Source organism: Bubalus kerabau, chromosome 1, assembly GCF_029407905.1.
Source record: "Bubalus kerabau isolate K-KA32 ecotype Philippines breed swamp buffalo chromosome 1, PCC_UOA_SB_1v2, whole genome shotgun sequence".
NCBI classification, from domain to species: domain Eukaryota; kingdom Metazoa; phylum Chordata; class Mammalia; order Artiodactyla; family Bovidae; genus Bubalus; species Bubalus kerabau.
The window spans coordinates 12,335,413-12,359,985 of NC_073624.1; the positions used below are offsets into that span (position 1 = coordinate 12,335,413).

The 24,573-nt window shown below is 42.4% G+C and overlaps 1 protein-coding gene across 16 annotated transcripts in view; it reads right to left on the minus strand.

Moving 5' to 3' along the window:
* Positions 1–24,573, minus strand: part of WNK1 (WNK lysine deficient protein kinase 1) — a 128,638-nt gene that overhangs the window by 17,391 nt on the left and 86,674 nt on the right. For 5 of the 16 annotated variants that reach the window (XM_055568072.1, XM_055568093.1, XM_055568028.1 and 2 more), the window contains exons 7-19: positions 23,281–23,614; positions 22,344–22,531; positions 14,317–14,400; positions 7,842–7,991; positions 6,184–6,660; positions 5,189–5,467; positions 4,418–4,515; positions 3,943–4,105; positions 3,312–3,428; positions 2,832–3,005; positions 2,544–2,601; positions 2,284–2,406; positions 395–1,797 (exon numbers count right to left, since the gene is read on the minus strand). In XM_055568072.1, the coding sequence (XP_055424047.1) occupies positions 395–1,797; positions 2,284–2,406; positions 2,544–2,601; positions 2,832–3,005; positions 3,312–3,428; positions 3,943–4,105; positions 4,418–4,515; positions 5,189–5,467; positions 6,184–6,660; positions 7,842–7,991; positions 14,317–14,400; positions 22,344–22,531; positions 23,281–23,614 (3,648 nt within the window). The remainder of the gene's footprint in view (positions 1–394; positions 1,798–2,283; positions 2,407–2,543; positions 2,602–2,831; positions 3,006–3,311; positions 3,429–3,942; positions 4,106–4,417; positions 4,516–5,188; positions 5,468–6,183; positions 6,661–7,841; positions 7,992–14,316; positions 14,401–22,343; positions 22,532–23,280; positions 23,615–24,573) is intronic. The other 11 variants (XM_055568146.1, XM_055568039.1, XM_055568164.1 and 8 more) reach the window with 8 other exon arrangements.

Sequence of the window (24,573 nt, forward strand, 5' to 3'; positions counted from 1 at the left end):
GCAAAGCAGAAAGCCTGCTTCATTCTCACGGAAACAAAGACTGTGAACTGCTGTGGCCAGGCACAGCTGCCTCAGGAGCGCCCACATCCTGCGGGGTACGGGCTTCTTCAGTCTCAGTCTGCACCAGTTCAGAAACAACGCCTGTATTTTACCTTCTATACATTCTTAGAAAATCTTATAGTTAACCCCCAATCCTGCCACATTTCAAAAGAGAAAAATCTCCAAGTTCAATGAACATGTATTCTAACATCACCTTCAATTAATTTAATAAACATCTACTATAAGGAAGCCAAGCATCATTGTAACTATACTACAAGGCTGAACTGAAAAAGTGTACTTTAGGGGGGTAGGGAAGAACAATATTTTCCCAACTATTTCAAAATAAGAATCTTACTGGAGGCTTAGTTAAAGGTGGCTTTGCTGGAGCAGTTTCAAGTTTCACTCCTGGTGCAGAGCTGACTGGGGTGGAAACTTGACCAGGAGTGACCGTTGGTATAACTGACAAGCCAGCCGTTCCTAAGGGCAGACTGGTTGGTGGCAAGCAAGTACTGGCAGTGGAAGTCAGAGGCTTGCTTGGCGCAACAGCAGTGGCTGGGAGGCCTGCTGTGACAGCGGTCTCTACAGCGAGCGAGGTCTCCAGCGAGATGGGGGCGTGCTGGGCTCCAGAAGAACTGTGCTCACTAAAGAGAGATCGCAGCTTTTCCTCCAAAGTCTTGATGTCGTCGATCCCAGGAGCTTTGGGTTGAGTGTCGGCGTCTATCTCGGGACAGTGAGTGTGGGGCTGGTTGGGGAGTGGAGCGGGCTGAGGCTGACTATGAACCAGGGTCTGTTGCACAGCAGGCACGCTGACAACAGGTTGTACCAGGGGTGGAATACCGGGTACCTGGGGCAGTAGAGGTGTTGACATGGGTCCTGCCTGGGAGAGTACGGGAGTAGAGGTTACGACTGATGGGAGGACCAAAGGGTGAGCCGCAGCAGTAGGCTGAGAAACAGCACTGGACACTCCTGCTCCAGGGGCGGGAGAGGATGAGGTGGCAGGAAGGGACAGAGCCAGGCCAGTGGTGCTGCTATGGGCCGTCTTATCCAGTGCGTGGGCACTGACCAGCACTGTCTCTGCCAGAGCTGGGGCAGAGGTACTGCTGCTGAGAGCAAGGGACGGCAGTGCCGTGAGGCTAGGGCCCAGAGCGGCAGCGGGCACGGCTGTCAGTGTGGCCACCCCAGCCGAGCTGCCTACCGTGGGCTGAGACGGCACAGGTGGAAGCTGAGCAGCCGAGGCAACAGCGCTGCCCACAGCAGAGGCTGGTGTCAGGGATGCGGGTGCAGAGGGGAAAGTGCCTGCACTGGAGGCCCCGCTGCCAGGGGTGGGAGCCTGTGCTGCCTGGGGCGCTGGTAGTGCCGAGAGAACTGCAGGGATGGTGACGCTGGGGGCCACGCTGGAAGGTGCCAGGGACTCAGACACAGGGGGTACAGGGAGACCACTGGGAGGCATGACACCTGTTCCAGGGGCCACTGTCACCTCAGTCTGAATGACCGATGTGGTCACGTCACTAAGAGGGTGGCTCGGGGCAGGGGCTGACACCGAGGCTGCGGCTGCTGCGGCCGGGGCTCCAGGGGCACTGCTCAGGGTGGGAGGCACTGCTGGAAACACAGGGCCTGTCTGACCAAAGTGGGGAGGGGCCGTACTCGGCCCTTCTGCCATCCGAGCATGTCTAAGTTCAGAAAAGGCCTGCTGCAGACTAAGGGATGAGGCAGAGTGAGACAAGTTCATTCCAGGGCCAGCAGATGTGGAAGCAGCAACTGCAAAGGAAAAGGAAAACTCAGACTCAGTCCGTTGTAAAAAGCCGGTTCAGAAGGGTGCCCTCACCTATTCCTTGGGATTCTTAACAGTGCCACACACCCACAAGGTACGTGAACCCTCCTGAGCAGGAGTCAGCATGTGACAGGGGAGCTCAAGCAGAGTAGGTCAACTTGTATGAATATGTACTTCTGAAGGGACACGGAGGGACCGCAAGCTGTCCGTGGTAGTGGGCATGGAGACACACATGGTGCTGAACCCATGCGGCTTCCGTCATACAGGCTATGTCTAGTGAGGCCCTCCTTCCATGCCCATTTGCTTACATCCACTCTATTCATCATCTATTTCCCTTCTCCATATGTTTATCTGTTGGTTAATCTCAATTTTCTACTCCTCTCTACTGTCTATGTCATCATTTGACCAAGCTTCCAATCTAGGAGGGAGAGACATGGGATTTATACACATATGTGGGAGAAACAATTTCTTACCCGTATCTGAAATTTCAGTGAAAAGTTTTGATTCTCGTAATCGACTTTCTGGCACAGGACTTACTATAAACCGTCTTCCAGCAGAATGAACAACTTGAGTTAAAGAACTGGCAGGAACACCTGCTTAAAAAGAAACAAACCACTTAACTGTGCTATTATTACATACACAGTCACCAACACAAAGCTTCAAACTTTCATCATTAGCACACACCTTCTTAGGTAAAAGGTAAGAATAAACAATAAAAAGAAAAGAAATTCACCTATCTGTTGTGGCATGGAAGATGCAGGAATTGGTTGTTTGAACTCTCCTTCCAATTTCTACAACAAACAAAAGGGATTAAATGTGTTCTCTAACTCAATCTTAATGATCAAGCAAAGCAAATGGCCACATGCAGAGAGAATATAAATGCTGATCATCGTAGTTACAGGTGTGATGTGGTATCACTGGACACTTGCAAAGTGTCAGACTAGACGGCTCAGACTCTGCAAGGCAAATACAGCATACTTTTACCATAAACAGAGCTTCACCATGGGAATGATGAACCTACTTGGGCGCCTGAGAAGCCATAGTCATCCTTGCCATGGAGACTCTCCAAGCTCTGGTCACCCTCTGGCTCCACGCTGACATCCTCACTGAGCATCTCGTCAGCTTTCTCAATGATCTCCCGCACTTGCTCCACAAACGCCTCTCTCTCCAGTGCCAGAATGAAGTCATTGTTCACCTGTAAGAGGAGCGCGGCGTCAACCTTCCGTACAGCGCTGGAGCTTTAGTCATCCCACCACCACTTCTGCCCATCTGTGTAACACCCACGCTGGATCTGATTACTACATAAGTCGGTTCTTCAAAACCTGGTTACACACGACCTAGAAAAAAACACCTCTAAATCACAGGTTTGGTGTGCCAGTTAAATTCACACTGAAATAAATACGTTACTGTCAAAATAGTTCACAGAATACTGCACATGCGCCTACAGCAGTGGATATAAAGATCAAGGACATAGGAAAAGTCTGGAACTCCAGAGACGTACCATAATTGTGGCTATCTCCTCAGGGTTGTCACCATCTAAATCGAATTTGAATGTAACCATCTTCCGATTGTGAGTCTCTAACTGACATTCTACCACCCGATCTCCCTTATTTGAAACCTAAGAAGAAAAAAAGAAAGGTACTTCGTATCTCAGAACACCACACTCAGCTCTGGGACTGAATGTGACAGGTAACACAGGCCAAGCACTGCCTCTTATGCTACTAGCAAGGAATCCTGAAGAAAGTATCAGCCTTTCAGCTATATACTTATGGAGAAGGAAATGGCACCCCACTCCAGTATTCTTGCCTGGAGAATCCCATGGACAGATGAGCCTACTGGGCTACAGTCTATAGGGGCGCAAAGAGTTGGATACAACTGTAGCAACTTAGCATGCACTTGCATACATCTTTCACTAAAGGGTCTGGAAGAAAGTAAGGTCTTTGTTCTACAAATAAAACCCTATTTTTTCCCTAAAAGATAAGACAGTGCCTTCTCATAGAAAGAGCGAATGTAACAATATCATTTGGGTGATTAAAAAAAAAGATCCCAAACTTTCATCAATATACCCAAGCTTTATAAATATTTAAAAGTTATTAGTCAACTACATGAGGCCAGAAGTCAGCAACACTTACATTGAGAATTCTCAGTTTGGGGCGGGAAGGCTTCTCGTGACGAGAGCGGCTCCTTATAGACTTCCGATGCAGCCGCTTCGTGGTCCTGCCCTCGTGCCTCCCGCTGGACGAGGGGACATTCTCATTGCCATCACTCAGGCCTGAAGCCACATCTGAATGTGCACTGCAAAGACAACGTGCAGTTTACGGTGCGACTTCAACCTCCCTTCTATTCATCCTCCCGCCAAGAGTGGAGAATTGCCCTTCACATTTCAACCTCCCTCTATTCCATCCTCCCGTCAAGAGCAGAGAACTGCCCTTCACATTTCAACCTCCCTTCTATTCCATCCTCCCGTCAAGAGCGGAGAACTGCCCTTCACATTTCAACCTCCCTTCTATTCCATCCTCCCGTCAAGAGCGGAGAACTGCCCTTCACACTTCAACCTCCCTTCTATTCCATCCTCCTGCCAAGAACGGAGAACTGCCCTTCACATACCTGTCTATAGAAGAGACCACCGCGGCAGGCTGGGCAGGCTGTGGCTGAGCCCCGGGAGCTGGCTCTGGAGGAGCCACCTGAGAGACGACCTGAGTGCTCTGTGAACAGAAAGGGAAATTCACACCTCGGCCGTAAAGCAGTTTATTACTGACCATCCCCAACTAGCTAGTCTTTTTTTTCCTTATCCCTCCCCTAAGTCCTAAAAGCACTATAACTCTCAATTTCAGCATCTACAGACAGTCATCTTAAAATTGCGAAGGAAATTTCTAAAGCTAGTCTCTGGTACAGACTGCATGGTGTCATCAGCCAGAGGAGCGGCCAGGTAGCAAGAAACTACAACCTGTCATGCGCCAGCATCTCACCACAATGTGCAACCGGGCAGGCAGAGCAAATGCAGAAGACGCTCAGAGCTCTCTCGGAGGGGGCAGAAAGGGCCACTGGGAGCATAGCGGGGGAAGCTATTCTGGTGACTGCCCACGGCAGGAACTTGTGAAAGAAAGGGCTAAGAACGACGGCTAGAGGGCCAGCTAGAGAAGTGAAGTGCTAACAACCATTATTCTTCTCAAGGCACACTCACTTCCCAACAGAACAGCCAGTGGCAACAAGGCCCCCACACTGGCATTTCATTCTGCTGTAAGAAAAAGTCATTCACAAGTTAGTTTGAAATAGTTTCCAAATGAATCCTAAGCCAGGGAACCTATGTTTCTTCTTTGTCATTTCTATCCCACTGTGTGTATGCTTCAGATATAAACATGCAGGAACTCCATTTACCTCCAGAGCTGCTTGCTGGGAGGATGTGGTGGGGACTTGTGCTAAGCTCACTGCCGGCTGGGACACCTGGACCTGTCCTCCTACACTGCCCACAGGAACCAAGAGACTGGATTCCACATAGGGCTGCACCATTGCAGGAAAGTAACCCGGGGCAGCCAGCGCCTCTGTCGGCATGGGAGGGGACAGGACTGCAGAAGGCGGGCACACAGAAGCTGCGCTGGAGGAGGGAGCAATGTTTGAGTCTCCTGGGTACTGCGATGGCAGTCGAGGTGGGAAGCCCTGTGACAGAAACGAGGAAGGGAAATTAGTGCAGGTTGGGTCATCAAATGAGCAAAACAGCAAGACATGCAAGGGAAAAAGAAAAAGAAAGGAAAGCACACAGCAAAGAAAAGTAGCCCAATCTCTAATAATTTAAAGAAGATTTTCAAATGAAATGATTGATTTCGATTTAGAGGACAGGACAGTACCTAACTGAACTTTTAAACTGCTACTTTTTCTGAGATCATTTTAAATAGGAAGAATAAACATAATTCCTCCAAAAAAAAACCACCTACTTTCCAGGCAGTCCAACATGAAAATGCAAAAACTCTTGAAGGTATCAGTCATGCCAGTCACATAACGACTTGCTAGTATTCTAAATCTAAACCCTGAAGGTTTCCATTTACACCATGTTGGCTACCCACCATTACTCCTCCCATAAAAAAACGCAGCCTGATACAACCTACTGTTGAGTCATACCAAGCTCTCAGCTCACAGTGAATGTGGACAGAGCCATTTTTCTCTCAAGGAGGGGTCTTGGAAAAGATGCAAATGAGTCAGACATCTCTACTGGGTCCTTTCTCAAATGTGGACTATTTTGGCATGTCTGGTTGAGAACAACAACCTGTGTTATTGCTGGTTATTATGATATTCAGTTACTCGGTTTTTAAGTCCCTGATGTTCTGTCATTACGATCAAACCCTCTGGGGCCCTTCATCTGCCAGCCAGCACAATACCTGGTAGAGAATATCTCCAGGGGGAAGTGGCACCTCGGCAGTCTGTCCAAGGCTGGCGGGGATCCCCATGGACTGAACTGCTGGCTGCAGGAGCTGCGGGTGAGCCTGACTCGGCAGCTGGGTCACAGGCTGCAGGAGGGCAGGAAGCTGACTAGGGACCACAGTGGGTGCCCCGGGGACGGCCGCCGCCGCAGCAGATGAAGCCAAGGTGAGCAGAGGCTGACTAACACCAGCTGCCATCGTGACCGGCAGGGGTGGGAAGCCTGGCTGAGCCACAGACACGTGAGGAGGAGCAGAGGGGAGCTGAGAGACGGGGGGCAGCTGAGAGACGGGGTACTGGGGCAGTAAAGAGGGTGGGAGTGGCTGTCCCACAGGAAGGAAGTGAGCACCAGCATGGACGGGAACGACTGAGGGCTGTGTTGCAACTGGGATCTGAGGTTCGCCTTGGAGAGTTGGTACTGGTTGGGAAACTGGAAGCTGGGAAGGTAAAGAAAAACAAAACAGACTTAAAAAAAAAAAAAAAAAAAAAAGCGCAAGGCTGCCAAAAGCAAGACTTGTTTATTAGCCAAAAAGAAAGAAAATTAAAACAAACACCAATCCCTGGATATATTAGTAGTAATAAGTTAACATGCCAACAGGATGAGGGAGAGGCAGCTGCGGACGGGCGGCTGATGGACTGCTGCTGTTCTAAATCTGTGCTAGAAAATTCCACTCACACTTCACCATCAACAACAGAGAGCTCTTGCATAGGAAATGTCTTCTGCACATCCTGACTGAGGCATGTTTCACAAGCCATAATCCACTGGCACGTTTGCTGTCGCTAAACTTACAACTGCTATTATAGTAATGGCTGAAATTCAAAGGACTTTCTCCCCAGTGGACTTATAGCTCATCCATATTGCTTCCACAGTTCTCATGTCCCACCCAGGCCTGTAAGAGTAGGTCTATGACCATATTCCACTAATTGCAGGATGTAATCATGCCTTTCCACATGGTCATTTTAACATTTATGAAATTAAGATATAACTTACAATTAATGGTGTGTCAGTTCTCAATGTTACCTAAAATAACGGTGCATTTTACAACTGACAGAGTCTCAGATGTGACAAAATATGACAGGAACAATACATTGTATCAAAATACAAGCACAAGTCCCAACCTTAAAGTTGAAAAAATGTCACTCAGAAAGGTGTATCTTCAACAGGGCTACTTTTCAAGTGACTAGAAGGATTATTTGGGGGGGGCGGGGGGGGGATCACTCCGTATAGGGTTTTTTTATGACTGTCACAATGAGGGCAGGGAAAACATGTAAGTCTATGTGAAAACACGACATAACTGCAAACCTAGAACAGATACAACTGACAATTCTAGAAAATGTCATCACTGTAGCCCTTTATCAGTTCTACATCTGTCAAACTTATTTTAGGCTGATAAACCTAAAAGTTGAACATTTTTGGATTACCACTGCTTTATAAACCCATTTATATTAATCAATTCATATGTACAAAGGACACGCCACAGACAGAGGAACCTGGCGGGCTGCAGTCTGAGCGACTGAACGGGAACAATGCACAGAAGTAATGTTCATTCCACTTTGCAGTTTTACCACCAGGGAAGCAGAAGTCATGCGGTGCTCCTTCCAGAAGTGTGGCACTCACCTGTTTTCCCGCGGACACGTGTGGCAAGGCCTGTGGAGGTGGAGGCTGACTCACAGGCTGTGCAATCGCGGCCTCGCTGGGGGCCGACGTCTGAGGGAGCGGATACTGCACCGCCTGCTGAGAGGGGGCTGTTGGCTGCACTCCTTGCTGCTGAGAAGAAAACCATCACTCAGTTTTATTTCAAGTCATTAACAGCATGTTTCTAAGGCAGTACATCTGCTTATCAGTGTCTGTAAGAGATGGCAATTTTAGTAATCAAGACATGCACAAAGTCAAACTCACCAATTCCCCTTTATACATCTTCATTTTTCCTCTGCTGCTCTGTGTGATGGGTCAACCAAGAACTAACCCATGTTTTCGAGTCTGAGTCACCACTGGTTCTTCACCTGACATGCTTCTTGCCTCAGGAGCAGCTCAGATATTTAGACACCTTCAGATCCAGGTTCAAACAGATGTTCTTTCCTCCAAATGCCCTCCCCTCTTTGCTCCCATTTCTTGATAGCAGCTCTCAATGTGGTTCATATTATTTCTTAGTTTCTCAACTGTGTAATTAATTTGCTTAAAGAACAGCTCTGACAATAGCTACAAAATAGAAGAAAACCACTGAATTTTGAACTCTACCATAGACTAGCTCTTACACCTTTGTGATTGCTCATTTTACTGCCAAAATGAGGTTTCTTTCTTTGAAAACAAGGGCACAATCACTCAATTTGAAGTGCAGCAAAGTGAACGACATCTGGGAATCCAGCATGTGCTGAACCCTCTGGTATGATACGTCTACACTCAAAGCTGACATGTAACTGTACCCAAATACTAAATTTTGCAGTAAAATTAATGGCCCCCTCTAGTTGAAACTCTGAACTTCACAGCTGACTTTGAAGATTCTCTAATACCTATCAGTAATTTAAAAATTAATTTTTAAATACAAAACAAACACCTGTTTGTAATAAAAATTTTAACCATTACATTAATAGAGTTAAATGAAAACACCCAACCCCATTTCTCCAGATATAACCACAATTAGTGGTCTGGTGCACTTACTTTATGGATTTTCTGCTACGCGTAAGTGGTCACTTACACACATTGATTTAAAAAGAAAAACAAAACAAAAGCCCATTTTTATAAATACTATTCTCTGACCTACCACTTTCATTTAAGTATGGTACCAGTATCTTAATGATGAACATTTGCTTGACTCAAAATTTTGTTACTTAAAATAATGCTACAAACAATAACAGATTTCCACATATGTCCTGGTCCACACAACTAAGTAGTTATTGCTGGTACAAAGATAAGCTATCTGTGTGCATGTGTTTGTGTGTATGTACCTAATTGAGATACAACTAACAAGTAACAAAGATTTGATATATGTACATACTGCAAAACACTCACCACAGTAAGTCTAGTTAACATTCATCACCACATATAATTCATATTTTTTTTTCTTGTGATGAGAACTTTTACAATCTTCTCTTAGTGGCCTTCAAACATATAATACAGTATTATCAACTTTAGTCATGATGCTATACACTGCATTCCCAAGATTTTTGTTTTAATATTTATTATGCATCTGGACACCTCAATAAGCATCCTAGATTTTGTTAGGTAATCACCTGTAAATAATATATCTGTTCTCCATGATATTTATTTCTTATTTCTTATTACACCAATTAAAACCTTCAAAAGAATTCTGAAATGTAATAAGTGACAGTAATTGCGTTTTATTATTTATTTCCGATACTGTATCCTTATTAACTTTAAAAAATTAGGGACTAATGGCTGAATTATAAAAAATTTATTTTCAGCAACTAAGATATATCATAAATACCCAACTTTAAGGCAACTCTGAATATAAGACAATTATGCCCATTTTCCCCCTAAAAACTAAAATAGTAGAAAATGCTTTTGGTTAACTTGAATATATTGAAACTTTAAGGAATTCACTAAGGAATGGCTAAGTTACCTAAGCCATTAATTTACATAGCTAAGTAAGACTGCGCATTATATAAACAGACTAATTCAGAAACACAGCTTCCCTTGCCTCATTCCAGTTCTTCACATGCAATATATCAGCATCTTTATCTTGAAGAGACCTACACCAGGAACAGTCTCACTTTTCTGGCACACAACACAGTACCTTTAAGTTGTGTCTTGAGGTGAAATCTGCAGTGATAGTAGATTTGTCTGACACCTGTTTGGTTAATATTAGGATAGCTGTAGTGTTCTGCAATTGCTTCACAGGAGTATATTCATGTAACCTTTAAGTTATTTACAGTGAACCTGGAATAGTGAGGTTGTTCCCCTAAGAATAAGATGTATGATGTCTCGGCTTATATAAAACCAACTGTTAGACACTGCCTACAAACATTCTCAACCATACACATACCATTTGAGGTCCTTACAGGCACATCTGTTCTCAACAGTCTTACTTTAGTCCATTCGTATTTTTTATGTTATTGTTCAAAGCAAAGAGCAGTGAGAGCCCTCTGATATGAACACTGGATCAAGGTCTGATTATCTAGTGGTCCCCTTTGTTATAAGGGGTAAATCTGAGGAAAACTTCCACCTTATATTTATACATATGATTTACTTCTCCCCTGACCTCCATCATTGTGGAACCTCGCTTACATCAAGGTTTGGACTTAATTAGCTCTTTTCAAAATTTACACCTTCACTTTTCCCTGCTATGTTTTAGGCCATATGTGGGATCTTAGTTCCCTGACTGGGGATCGAACCCCTATCCTAGTCTGCGTTGGGAGTGCTGAGTCCTAATCACTGGACTGCCAGGGAAGTCCTGATTTATCTGTATTCTGGTTACACTGAAGCCAAGGTTGGTTTGTCTGTCTCACAGCTGTCTACCTTTCTGCCTTCTACCTTGCTTATACTGCCCCCTAGACTCCTTATCCTTCATTTGAATATAACTCATAATCACAGTCCAGTTCAAAGGCTTTCATAAACCGACTGATATCCCCCTCTCTGCTCAGAAGAGATATAATTTCCTCCTTTTATGGAGTCAGACTGCTTGGGTTTAAATACCCTCTCTGAGAAGCTGTGTACATCTGGGTAAAGCAATCAGCCTCTTCAGCTCTCATCTCAGCTTTCCCATCTGTACAATGGAAATGATGGTACTTGGAGGGTTCATGTAAGGACCAAATAAAAAACCAGGTAGAGTGCTTTGCACATTGTGTAAAATGTTACTATTATCCTCACTCCTTTTGTAGCAGCTGACATACATGTTTACCAGATGACTCAGGCTCCCTGAAACTAGCCTTCCACAGGCCATCTGGCCCTGTGGCCAGTGATGGGCTGTCCATCACTGCCCACTCAGCACATGGTCCTTCAGAGCACGAACTCAGTTTGGAAAAAAACTGTTTAATAAGTTGCTGTGTGTGTGTGGACTGTCAAAAATAAGCAGTTTTATAGACATACCCTCACTCCTTGCTTAAAGTAATAGAGAGGCATGTATGCCAGCTAACCCTTAAAGAATTTACAGAAAAGTGGCACCTCTGAACAAGCCAGGAGTATATGGTGTGCTTTTTTTGCACAATCACCATGGCTAATAATCAACACTTTAGCCAAACAAATATTGTTTTAGCATAACAGCTTGATATCATGCTTTGCATAAAACTGCCTCATGAAATCAGTTCACATAACCTATACAGACTGTGTACGATTTATTGGACAAGGGTGCTTGAAAAAAAAAAAAAATACTCCTAAGCCTGAGTTGAACAGAAAGTAAGAAATACTTAAGTCTCTACATGTGTTCTGCTGGATGAAATTAAGTCAGTAGGGTAGCTCATGACCTTTCTTGGCGGCAAAATACTGTTTTCCAAGAAAAAGGTATTTTTGGTACCACTTTAAGACACAACATACCATTAGAAGAGATTCCTGAGGAAAACCTGAAAAGACGCAATGCCTTATTCATTTTATTTCAGAAACACAGAAATAAAGAAAATTTCAGCTAAAGTTCATCTCTTTCCTTTCACTAATAAAATTAGAGATGGTTTCCTAAGGAGGCACTGAGCCCTGACAGTATGTAAAACATAAATCACATCTAAAAAGAGACTCTAATTGAATAGTAAAGAAGATTTACCATCTTTCTTTTCTATATATGGAATCCCAGAAGATAAAACTAACTAAATGCAGCTTCTTGGGCACCTCTGCATAATCCTGAGTCCCCGTAGAACTTTAATATAGGGGGGAAAAAAAACTACTGGAAGAAATCTTAGGTTCTGGTAACATTTCATTCTATCTGCCTATTGGCTATGCAACCCTGGAAAAGTCAGTCCATACTGCATACATTCATGCAGACTGTGATTCTACTTAATTCATCCTATGTTTAAAATAAAAGTGTCTGAAGAAAGCATCACTGAAACAGGCACTTTCGTCTGTACCGCAGAGATAGCCATTTAGTCACACCTTTTCCCAGAGAGTCAGCCACCTAATTCCTTTCAACTGAGAGTTTGCAGAGCTGCCCGCCCGACTGCGCACACTCTTATCACTGCTACTCTCAAGGGCTTCCTGAGCTGTCTGCTTCATTACATGCCCGAATATGAGACATCTAACAATTCCTTTGAAAAGGAAAAACAGCATACACTGAAACCTGTACATTTTACCGGTATTGGTAGGAAATTGGTACCAACGACAGTGTCTGTTCTCACCCAGCTTTATGGAACTTTAAATCTGTGTTCTTATCAGAGGTTGTTAATATAATTAAACCTGTTAAGGGTGGCAAAAATGTGACTACTTGAATTTAACTATAATTACATACAGATTAAGATACTTGTCTGGAAGAAAGGGCAGAAGCAAGACAAAACAAGTTATTTCCAGCCCTTCCATTCTATAAGACAGAGATGTTGGTCACAGAGAAAATGGATTATGTAGGTACCTCAGAGATAATACAGATCACTGCAATATAGTGAATATTACAATAAAGCGAGTCTCATGAATTCTTTGGACTGAATTCCTCGTGCATATAAGTTATGTTTATACCTTACTGTAGTCTATTAAGTGTGAAATAGCAGTATGGCTAAAAAGACAATGTACGTACCTTAACTTAAAAATACTTTATTGCTAACAGATGATCACCATCACCTGAGCCTTCAGCAAGTCATAATCTTTTTGCAATAGTAACAAAGATCACTGATCACAGATCACCATAACAGAATAATAATGAAAAAGCTTGGAATACTGTGGGCATTACCAAAATGTGACACAGAGGCACAAAGTGAGCAAATGCTGTTGTAAAAGGTGGTGCCGACAGACTTGCCTGACGCACGATTAACACAAACCTTCAATTTTTTGTTTAAAACAAACAAACAAAAAAGTGGTACCTATGAAGCACAATAAAACAAGGTTTGGCTATATAGCCAAGTTAATCTTGTACAAAGAACACCTCATCTTAAGCCAGCATCACGACTACATGATCACATGCTGGATGATAAGCAGGCCATCTGTAATAAGAATTAAAAACTTAAGTTTCAAAAATTAATAAAAACAAGCCAATTCAGAATTTGGTGGTTTGAAAACACACTTTGTAGGGAACTATCAACAATATAATTCATTGGGAAGTTTTTATGACACGTGTAGTGACTATAAATTTTATTTGTAACGGATAATAAATATTCAATTGTGCCCCTAAAGCATTATTTCCTTATAAATAACTACTGTTAACTAATAGCAATGATGATCTACAGATTCTTAATTTTAGAATCAGCAGTTTTGCTGTTGAATACTTCAGCACTGTACCAATCTCTTGAGCTCTCTGAACCTTTGGGGAACAAACACCCCCAATCAGAAGTTTAGAACATGTTATAAAAGTTTCTGAAAACGGTTCCTAGGCTTTCATTCACTTTAGCATAAAATCTGATACCCCATCCCACACATTAGAAATAATTAAAAAGGTGTGTAGAATCATTGGAGTCAAGCACAAGGAAAGCAATGGTAAAACGTTCATAAAAGAACAAATCATGAAATATACAGAAATAAAATTGATATTCTCTGTAGAGTTGATCCTTGAATAACATGGATTGGAATGGCACGGATTCACTTACACGTGAATTTCTTTCAGTGCTATACAATCCAAGATTAATGAATCCATGGATATGTAACCATGAATAGGGAAGACCTACTATAAAGTTACACAGATTTTCAACTGAACAGAAGGCCTGTGCCCCTAACCCCCCGTGTTGCTCAAGGGTCAACCACATTGTTAAAACAGCATAGAATCATCTGTTTAAGAAGGCACATAAATTATTTCAGGAAAAATTCTTTTGAATTTCAATATGTGTCTAATCTAATAGACTGTTCAAAAATACATTAAACAAAAGATTCTTTAAAATGTTACCGAAGACAAGATATGTTATGTTTCTCGATTTTCCTTTCAAAAACTTAGCAAGCCACTTACATCAGGAACCCAATTCATGAAAGATGTAAACAGGGTTCTGGATAAAGCGCAGCAATGAGTTGCTCTCACCTGCTGAGAATGCTGCATGGGTTGGGAGGATGGAACCCCTGTTAAACTACTTGAAGATGGCTGACCCTGGCTCTGCCCCTGTGCCTGAAGGAAAGAAGTGAATACAAAAAATTAGAGCAGCCCAAAGGTACCCGTGCACAGAGGTCAGGGTTCTGCAATAAACATATGAGTTCCTGAGAGTCTGCCTGAGCAAGATGAAACATTAGCTTGATCAAGTATGGAGGGAGAGATGGCTGGGGCAGGTTTTTAAAGAGAAGGGTAGAGAAGGATCATATTATAGAACATACCATGCAAAAACCACTGATGGTTAAAACTTAACCTATCCCACTGCTCAGGCTATAATTTTTATCAAAATAGTAAGATTCATAATAAAATTGTTACTGAAAATCAGGAAAAAAGTAACCAGACTATCAATTTGAAAAACCTATCTGAACAAAGAAAAGGGGGTATTTAGATAATGTGACTTTGGTTCCTTTTGCTATTTATTTCTTATATAATGACTTTTGTCAAAAATGTAAAAAACAAAAACCTGTTACTATTAACTGCCAAGTACCTAGAGCAATGGTTCTCAACCAGGGCCACTTTGGGTACCCTACACCCTTCCCATGGACATTCGGCAACATCTGGACGTGTTTTTGGTTGGCACAGCTGGGAGAGGAAGCTGCTCCTGGTATTTAGTGAGTAGAGGCCACAGATGCTGTTAACATCCAACAAATGCACAGAATAGCCCCCACAACTAAGAATCACCTAATCTAAAATGTCAATAAGGGTGAATCTGAGAAACTCTCACCTAGAAGAGATCTTAAGTTAAAGAAGAAGGTGAGAGTGAAAGAAGAACTTGGCAGAGGTGAGTTATGAAGACGAGAAGCCCCACCTCTGCTGTCTCATCTCAGTTCAGAGGCACTTCTTTGGAGCCTACTTGGATAGGACATCCAGTCCAACTGCATCTTAATCACCTGAGCATCCACTCCTGCTGCACCTTTCCTGTAGAGTACCTGATGTTTAAAATTTCATTCTGGAAGTTCAGAGTGAAAGTGGCAGTGCGCACATCTAGAGCAGAGCTGACAACCAGTGTGTTAACGTGAGCTTATCACACTGCATGTGCACGCAGCACAAATTTCCAAGCTCTGAATCTTTCTGCTTCTTAGTACTGCTCTAGGTAACTAGTATGTGATGTATATTTTGGGGGATACTTTTGCCTCAGATGAGGGAAGAACACAGGAAGAAAGTATGAAGAACATACAGTAATTTATATAAGAGTGAGATCATTTAAAACATCCAAATAACATCCTGAATACGTAACTGCAAAGTTTCCTAATTAACTGCATAGTCTCCTACATAAGACTTATACATTGGACAAAATGTATCAAGGCAATATATAAAAGTCAATACTGATTCCACTTCTTGAATCCTACTATGTCCATCACTTTGTCTTTAGTTGCAAGAGGCTGCATACGTTCACATACATAAACAGCATTTAATCTGTTGAGGAAAAATCTAAGAACTGAGATATCTCATGCTCCTTACCTTGCAACATATATCACAAATTCTTAAGACAAAAGCCCCATTACCCATACTAGATTCTAATTTAGGTACTAAAAATTAGAATTAGTCAATTTTATGGATTAACATTTTATTTGAACATATAATACATGGTGACTTGTTGGATGCCATTTTTAAAGGGCATCTTCATTTGTTAAGACAAATTCCTAAGGTGTTTCCTGTCTTTTAAGATCCTTTCATATTAGTGGAAACTCTATATATTCCTAATACTACTTCAAAAAAAAAAAAAAATTCCCTATTTTCCATTCTTTTAATTTTAGGGAGAAAAAAATTATCTCCTCCAAGTTTTAAAAACTAGCCATGTTTGTTTCTAGGGAGAAAGAAACATTTTACGGTACTGTTTGTAAATAATCAATGCTCTATCAACTTTATAGACACTAACACGCTCACGACTAGTTAAAAACTCCATCCATTCTATTGAGCTGGCCAAAAAGTTTGTTCGGGTTTTCACATACCATCATACAGAAAAACTCGAATTAACTTTCTGGCCAACCCAATACGTTAATGGACAGAAATAACTGATTTTGACAAGTAATTAAAATTCTAAGTTTTTGTGTTCTTTTTTCCAAGGGTTTGTACACATTATAGGTCAATCAAGCTGCTTCGGTCTCATATTTTGGTCTTGTATTTTCATATTTTGGTCTTAAATACAAGTAGTTTAAAATCACCCTTCCCGCTCAATGGAGAAACTCCACAATAAATTAAACAATATCCCTGATGAATGGAAAAGAGGGACAGAAAACTTAAATGTAACTGTCACAGCAGGGTAGTGTAAAAGAACCGTGAAGTTTTCCTATAACCTGTGGATGGAGTGCAGATCCTCCTGAAGAAAATGAGGCGGATAAAACCTGCGGAGAGGTGGCTCCTTGGGGAAAACAGAAGAAGAGTGGGGATTCTTGTAACACTGTCTGAGGCACGCGGATAAAGGGTAATGAGACGTCAGAGCCAAAAGGAGCAGCTGCTCCCCCTGTAGGGGGAGGTGACTGAAATTCACTGGGGTCTGAAGAAGTGACCTGGGAGGAATCACTGGAGTACTCTGGGCTTCCTATGGGCCAGGTCTGTCCGGTGGGCTCCACCACAGAGATGGTCAACTCTGGGGCCTGGGGCATCTGCTGTTCTTCAGTCACAGGCTGCAGGCGGCTGTGTAATCCTGCAGGTTGAGGAGGTGGTTCTTCCTGGTTCGAGTCCACAGCAACCTGCCAATTTCGGTAAATGCGCTGAGGTAAAACTCCTCCCCCTCCTTCTCCTGAAGAGGAGCTTGGAGTATGAACGTGAAACTCAAACACACAACTGCTTCTGCTCTCGTTGTTATGAGTTAACACAGCAGGTGCAGAATGAGGAACAAAGACAGGGTGAAACTTCAAGCGTGTGGCATCTGTACTGATAGGTGCAGAAACGCTAGACTGGGGAGAGCCTGGGCTCAGTCCCGAATCTAATCTTACATTCTGGAGGTGTCCTACCAGGAAAGCCTGTCCCGATGGAAATTCAAAGACAGAACTGGAGGTGGGGCCCCCGTGCACTGGCTTCTGCTCAGGTGTCTGCTTCATAGGACTTGACAGGACTGGTGAGCTGTATGGAAAACCCTCAAACTGTTCTGCCACCTGGGCCTGGTAATGTACCCCGGCTAGATACACTGCTTCCGGAGGGAGGAAGTAGTGAGCTTCTTCTGGAAGCACCAGTCCAGCTCTGTAGTCACTGTAAACTGGAGCTGGCTCGAACACAGGATGGGCCTGCACCTCACACAGCTCTCCAGCAACTCTACTGGCTGCAGTGCCCCACATGACTACAGTCTCTGGAGTCCAGTTAGGTGGGCTGCCACCAGGTGGAAGAAGACTCTGCCCGACAGTCCTCAGCAGGGGTTGGAACTGGTGAGTTTGGGCTTCCAAGAAGGAGGTGCTCTTACGCCGCTGGGCAATGGCCACCTTCGGTGGACAGGTGGGAGGTGGTGAAAAAGAAACTGGACGTTCATGAATAGTTGGGAAAAATATCTGTGATTCTGGGTATGTTGGGGTCCCCCCACGCGGATGCGCCATGGACTGAGGCTGTATCAACATGAATAAGACAAGTAATTCATACATTCATAAGTGAAATTACATCAGACATGCACAACTGGGCAGCTCTGTGTAACCCTACAAAACGGTTACACCAAATTTATAATTAATAAAGAAATACAATGCTTTTGGAAATTATGTGCATAGTAAAAACCCATTAAATACATCCAGGGTCAATAAAACTATTCTGTGGGGATCTTTGCATTAGATAAGAGCTGCTTTTCCACAACGCTCCCCTCCTCAAAGGAAAAGAAGAATTTAACCTTCCTAGTGACTATTCTGCTTTTACCCACAAGTAACATGCTCACCTATGACTGTACCAAATCTTCCTACCCTGAAGCCTTATTGTCTTCTGCTATGTTAAGAGGCTCCAGGGTTCATTTCTGATTAACTACTGTCATGTCCTCTAACTAGAAATCAGAAGAGATTTTTGGTGGGTAGTGAAAGATACACAGCTTGGCTAGTGACCATCATGTCTTTCCCCTGTCTGCCCCAAACCATACGCAGTTAGTTTTATTACATGAAACATGTCACAGATGCCAAACCACTGAATGCCCACTTTTCTGATACCAGTTTAAGGGTCAACTAACTTGCTGTTCAAATCAGGTGAAAAGGGTAATGTACACAGCCAACTTGATTTGACAGCATTTTTTGGTCATAGAAGCAGTTCTAGGTTAAACACTCTAAAAATGAGAATTGTACCGTCAAATGCAAATGGTACACACTGTAATAATTCACTTTCATGGGCCCTTTTTTAAAGGGCAGATCAGTTTCACTCTTTCAATAGGAAAGATCCTATCAAAATCGGAAAACGGCTCCACTGTTACTTCTTCACAACAGTTAAAATGAGGTTTCTATTTTGAATCGGAATGCTCTGGTTTATTGTTGTTTATTCAAGAGTATTCCGAGGCCACAAGACACTATACAGTTAATCACTCTCCTAAGTACAAATCTGAAGGTTTTGGGATTCCTAGATCAGAATGCTAACCAAACCCTCTATCTGGAAAAGCAGCAGCAAAGTCCCACAGTGTTTGAAATAACCTTAAGAGATAAACACATCTACAGACATTAATGGGCCAAAGCAAACTGCATGGATTTTACGTGCATCTAACGTACTGCCAGAGTCAAGGTCCATTATTCAATCTAAAAAAAAAAAAAAAAAAACTTGCCAAGAGGGAACATTATGCGGCCTTTTAGTTTGTTGATCCCTCATTTTAAATAGGTATCAAATTAAAAGCAACTTTCTCTCTTCAATTATTCCTCACTGACTATGGGAAAAAATGCAGCATTATTGGTATCTCTCTGGAACAAAGTGAAAACATATTTCGGTAATTTCTGATAAAGAGAAAGTTTGCTTTCGAAAAAGCCAACGAGTTTAAAATTAAATAATACACATACTCTTTGGTAAAATATGAAAATGCAAGGAGTTTAATACACTGGTAGGGGATAGGAGATTATAATAAAGGCTAAATTTTGCTGCTCACAAACTGCTATGTGCCAAGGGTGTTATAAGCATTCTCTCTGATTGCCTCCTTGCTTTTCTCCCCATTACAGCCTTATAACAAATTACAGGAAAAACCTATTTCCTAAAAGTGTACTAAGTTCAGTCCTGCTTTTTAATCGTTATTACAACTCCTGATGCCTGGATGTATTCATTGGTGATAAATGTTCATCTGTCAGGAAGTTGATGTTACATACAGCACTGACAAAGAGGGAAGGCAGGCTGGAGCGTCGGCACTTGCGCTGAGAGGCAGAGTACATAGGCAGGACCCTCTCCAATGCTTTAGAAAGCTTTTCGGCAAAAGTTTCCTCGGGGGCAGTCCGGAGGAGGGAAGGAGAAAGAGGTGCGGACAGCACTGGTGGTGGGGTGGAAGGAGCACTGGGAGAGATGCGGGACAGAGAAGGGACAGCAGGAAGATGGGGGACACAAACCGACATGCTACGGCCACGACGAGGCTAAACGGAAAACAAACACACACATGAAAAACACAGCACTCTGAAAACAAAACAACAAAATGTACAATGGTAACAGGGCACAGCTGACATAAAGAAATGTTCCATCCTCCCCCCATTCCACGAAGTCATTTTCTGAGGAGACAGAATTCCACAAAGCACACTTGGAAGACCATACTATTCTCTCTACACTGTTGGTCAAATACAGGTTTTTTAAAATTAACCACCAAAATAATGATCAAGTATCTTTCTAAACATTCTGAAATAACATTAATTGTTATGAGTGTATGAATAAGAATGACCAAATGAGGCAGCAGAACAGACTGGGAAAACGATGAGTACTGGCTTGTAGTCTCTGCAAACTTGTTAATAAATTCTATCAGTTTAATGCACATTATAAGATGCAGAAGATCTTAAGACTGGATTGCTCTGTTGGAGCTCTGGGAACCTCAGACATACAAGATTTCTCAATCCGATTTTAGAAGACAGTAGACAAAAAGTTGCTGGCTGATAGAATAGTTTATCACATTTGCCTACCTGTCTATAAAGCTAAAAGTCATATTCCAGGAAAAACATTAGTTTTCTAGACATAATTCGTAATAGGTACAGGAAATATTCTGTATTTTTACTAATGTAGTCAATGGAAAAATATCTAAACTGTGAATCTCTAAAGAATAACGTTAAATTTTTTTCAGGCATATCAGAGGTTCAACTTTGGTTTAAAAGTTTAAAGCATCTTAAGATTTCAATATAGCTACAAAGCAGCAAATCTAAAGCTCTAAGGCTGTCCTGAGCATGTCTGTTATTTCCTTTTAGAAACTGTGAACTGTTTAATTAATTACATTTTTTCCCCACTCTTGCTTCTCTTGTATTTTTAAATTTTATTCGTAATCAATATGCTATTGCAAGCCATGGTAAATACTTCCTGGAATTAGGACTGATTACAAAAGCTTTGAAAAATCCTCAATATTTAGTAATTCTTCATGACACTTCCATAGAATATTATCATTAAAAGGCAGGAATGTTTGCCTTTTTTCATTTCATTAATGGTGTGTTTTTAGAACGTTAATAAACATAGCTATATTTGTGGCTTAAATATTTAGCATCTTCATAAATGGTCAATCCTTTTCCATTTCTAAATAGAGACCCAAAGTTCATATCCTGTGATGCAGGAAGCCAAGAGATTAAAAAGTTTTTTAAAAAATCTATAGTTATGATGATCCAGAAGAAATCAACTAGAATAGAAACTGATAAGAAATGCTGACAAATAATATTTGTTACACCACAAAAATACACTTGTACAGTCTGTATAAAACTCTTCTTCCCTACCTACTTATTTTAAAGGTCAGAGAAGTAGATTGCTATTACAACTGGAAGTTTTCTTTCTGTAATTGTGGCCATTCATCTTAAGATGTAGCCAATGCAGAACTAACTAACTGACTCTCAAACAAGCAAACACCTTTTATTCCAGCTGTAGGGTAAGAGACCAGAACAAGCAGAAGTATTTTCTTACCAGAGAAAGAGTTTCATTCAATGAAGAACAAGAGTTCCACAAATTCAGATTAAAAGTTTCTGAAACAGAGGGGCAATCTATCTGCCTAAAGATCTCACTAAACAAGAGCACTGTAGTGACCAGTTATTCTCAATTCTGTCCTGAGGCAGAAGATGCATCTTGTTCACTTCTGAAGACTTCATGGAAGGTTGACCAAAGAAATGGGGTATTATCTACTGGTCTATTTGAACATTCTCTGTATGAGAAGCAAGAGTGGCTAACGTAAAACATGGGTAGTAATGTGTGTGTGTATGTGTATATATGCATAGGTACAAATGTACAATATATACATCAGGATATAATTGCTACAAATTAAATCTGAAAATAAATCAGTCATAAAACAGATACCAAAATAAAGGGGAGAAGCAAATGAACATATACTGGGGAAGGAACTTGTGTCCAACACAGACTTTAAGGCAAGAACACGCATAGCAACTGATGATTAAACACAAGCGCTAAATTAAATGGTCATTCCTTTTCTCTGGTGTACTCACATGCAGCATTCTATAATGGTTTGAAGGTCTTACCTGTGTTTTACACAATAAGACATCTTACAGAAAATAGTAATTCCTTCAAGTAACTTGAAAAACTCTCCTTGCCCCCCACCCCCAAACCATTTGTATGTCTAACTTACATTGCTTTGAACAGTTTCAACTTTAAAGTGCTAGAGAGCATGATCTTTAATCAAATGCTGATTAGTTTAAATCCTGTGAACGGTATCTTCACAGAGTAATGCATGTATCCCACCCTGCCTGAACCACTCCGATGGCACTCTATAATAAATAACCTGCCTCTTCTGGAAAGGCACCACTTGTACTTTTCACTTTGGACTCATGCTGTCGCTCATTCAGTGGCAGAGTGTGCCCTGAGCATGTTACAGGCGTGCGCGCTCTTGCGCAGTTACTCACCAAACTTGAGGGTGGATATACCGCATGGGGCTGAGCCTGCGTTTGGACAACAGATGCTGTGTGCCCTGGGAGGGCGCCAGTGGAAGGTGCCTGCTCATGCTGGGACCCGTACGAAACTGTCTGTTGGCTGCTGACTCGAGATTCCGTGAAGACAGAAGACCCCTGACCACTGTCAACCGTCCCGTCAGCTGAAGGAGAAGTTGCCAAGATACAAGACAGAGAGATAAATCATGAAAAGGAGATTCACATTTTCCCAGCACAAACCCCTGATTTTAGAGTTAATTGGTCTTATCTTTGCACAGACCTGAACTAAATAAAGAATGACTAGTTTTACTAAGTAGATTTCTTTGTTTAACGGAGGAATCCATATAGAAAAGTTTCATCTTAAAAAAAAAAAAAAAAAAATCCCCTGGCCTTCACAGAATTTACCACCTGATGAACAAGGGGGAATAAAACATAACAGTTGTTAATAGGCCTGAAGTTTGACACAGCTTCCAAAGTCTGAACCATGGAGACCAGCGGGCTCTAATTAGTTAACTAGTGGCCTCATTAATTTCTAGTTTATACGTTATTCAGCTTTGCTAAAAGAGCTGAAATCAGTTTAAGCGGTTCAATATTAAGTAGCTAAGATAAACCTGTCACATTTCACTATTAAGAAATTGTAAAAGGTAGGAATCTACAAATAGAACATCCAAGATGCTGGAACCTGCAGAATTTCTCACATCCTAATCCCATTTCTCCACTGTCCCATTCTTCTATGCTATTAGCTGTGAACGTAAGAACCAAAAGGAAAAGGAGACAGAAACCATTTCAAACCTCTTAATTATATGTTAGATTCACAATTCAAAACCAAGAGGCCAGTGCAAAATGATGACCAGGAAGACAGAGCGTCAGCTAAGAGCGTGCCTAGCAACCTCACTGGGCCCCTGATACTCACATATCACAGACACACCAGGCTGCTGGTACTGCAGCTGCTGGTGCTGGTCGGCCTCAGGCTCTTCTGGCTCTACCTGCGTGGAGACGGACGCAGACGCAGCAGAGGCAGCGGGTCCACCAGTGCTGGTGGCAGGGGGCTGCTGGACTCCGGCCTGGGCAGTGCTGGGCTGCTGCTCCACCTGCTGCTTGAGGCTGCTCTCCTCCTGCTTTCTTTTTTCTTGCTCCTCCCGCACTAATTGACGCTGTTCTCGTTTTCTCTTAATTAACGACACTCTATCTTTGATGGCTTTTGCCATGGTCTTGTGATCACCTTCACAGACATACCCAGAATCTACCTACAGGATGAAAGGGTACATCAGGAAGCAGCAGGATAGCAAAAGAAAACAAACCAAACACAAACAACAGCCTTTGGGGAAAGGAAAACAGAGGAGGAGAGGGAGAAAGAACTGTCCGAGGACTGACCTTTACCAAACAGTGAAACCACTGGTCTGCACTATGCACTTGCCCACCGTTTTTGCAGATACTCATGGAGTGGATGCTGTTATCTTTATACAAACTCATGAAGTACATGTACCTTCACTAATCGTAACAAATCAACAGGGAACCTAAGCATCCAAGTGGTAAAACCAAAAGGCTCATTTTACTATACTCAATTTCCCTCTCACACGTAACCATCAGTATGAACCTGTGTTGCTTTTACTTCTTTTCACTAGAAAAGAAAGAAAAGAAAAGAAAGTGAAGTCGCCCAGTCATGCCTGACTCTTTGCGACCCCACAGACTGCAGCCCACCAGGCTCCTCCATCCATGGAATTTTCTAGGCAAGAGTACTGGAGTGGGTTGCCATTTCCTTCTCCAGGGGATCTTCCTGACGCAGGGATCAAACCCAGGTCTCCAGCACTGTGGGCAGACGCTTTACCATCTTTTCACTAGACAACCACTTAACCAAACAAAATAACTGTGGTAAATATATGAAGGTTAAAAATAAAAACTCAAATAATATAAAAACCTGACAATTAAAAATAAGTACCTCTCTCATGCTGACCGCTTCTCAGATGTAAGTACTGAATGGCTCTGACACATTCGGGCAGAGACTGTCTGCATCTCTGCGCAGTAAATGGCTATTAGGGCACCATGGAAAGCCTAAGCTTGGCAAAACGTTTCCTTGAAAACGACTGGCCAAAAGCTGCCTACTAACGATCTATCCTGAAAATTTTCTTTGACGTAAAAACAATGTGTGATCTGCTTATTGGGTTTATTACCCAGATGACTGACCAAAGGCTAATGTATCAATATG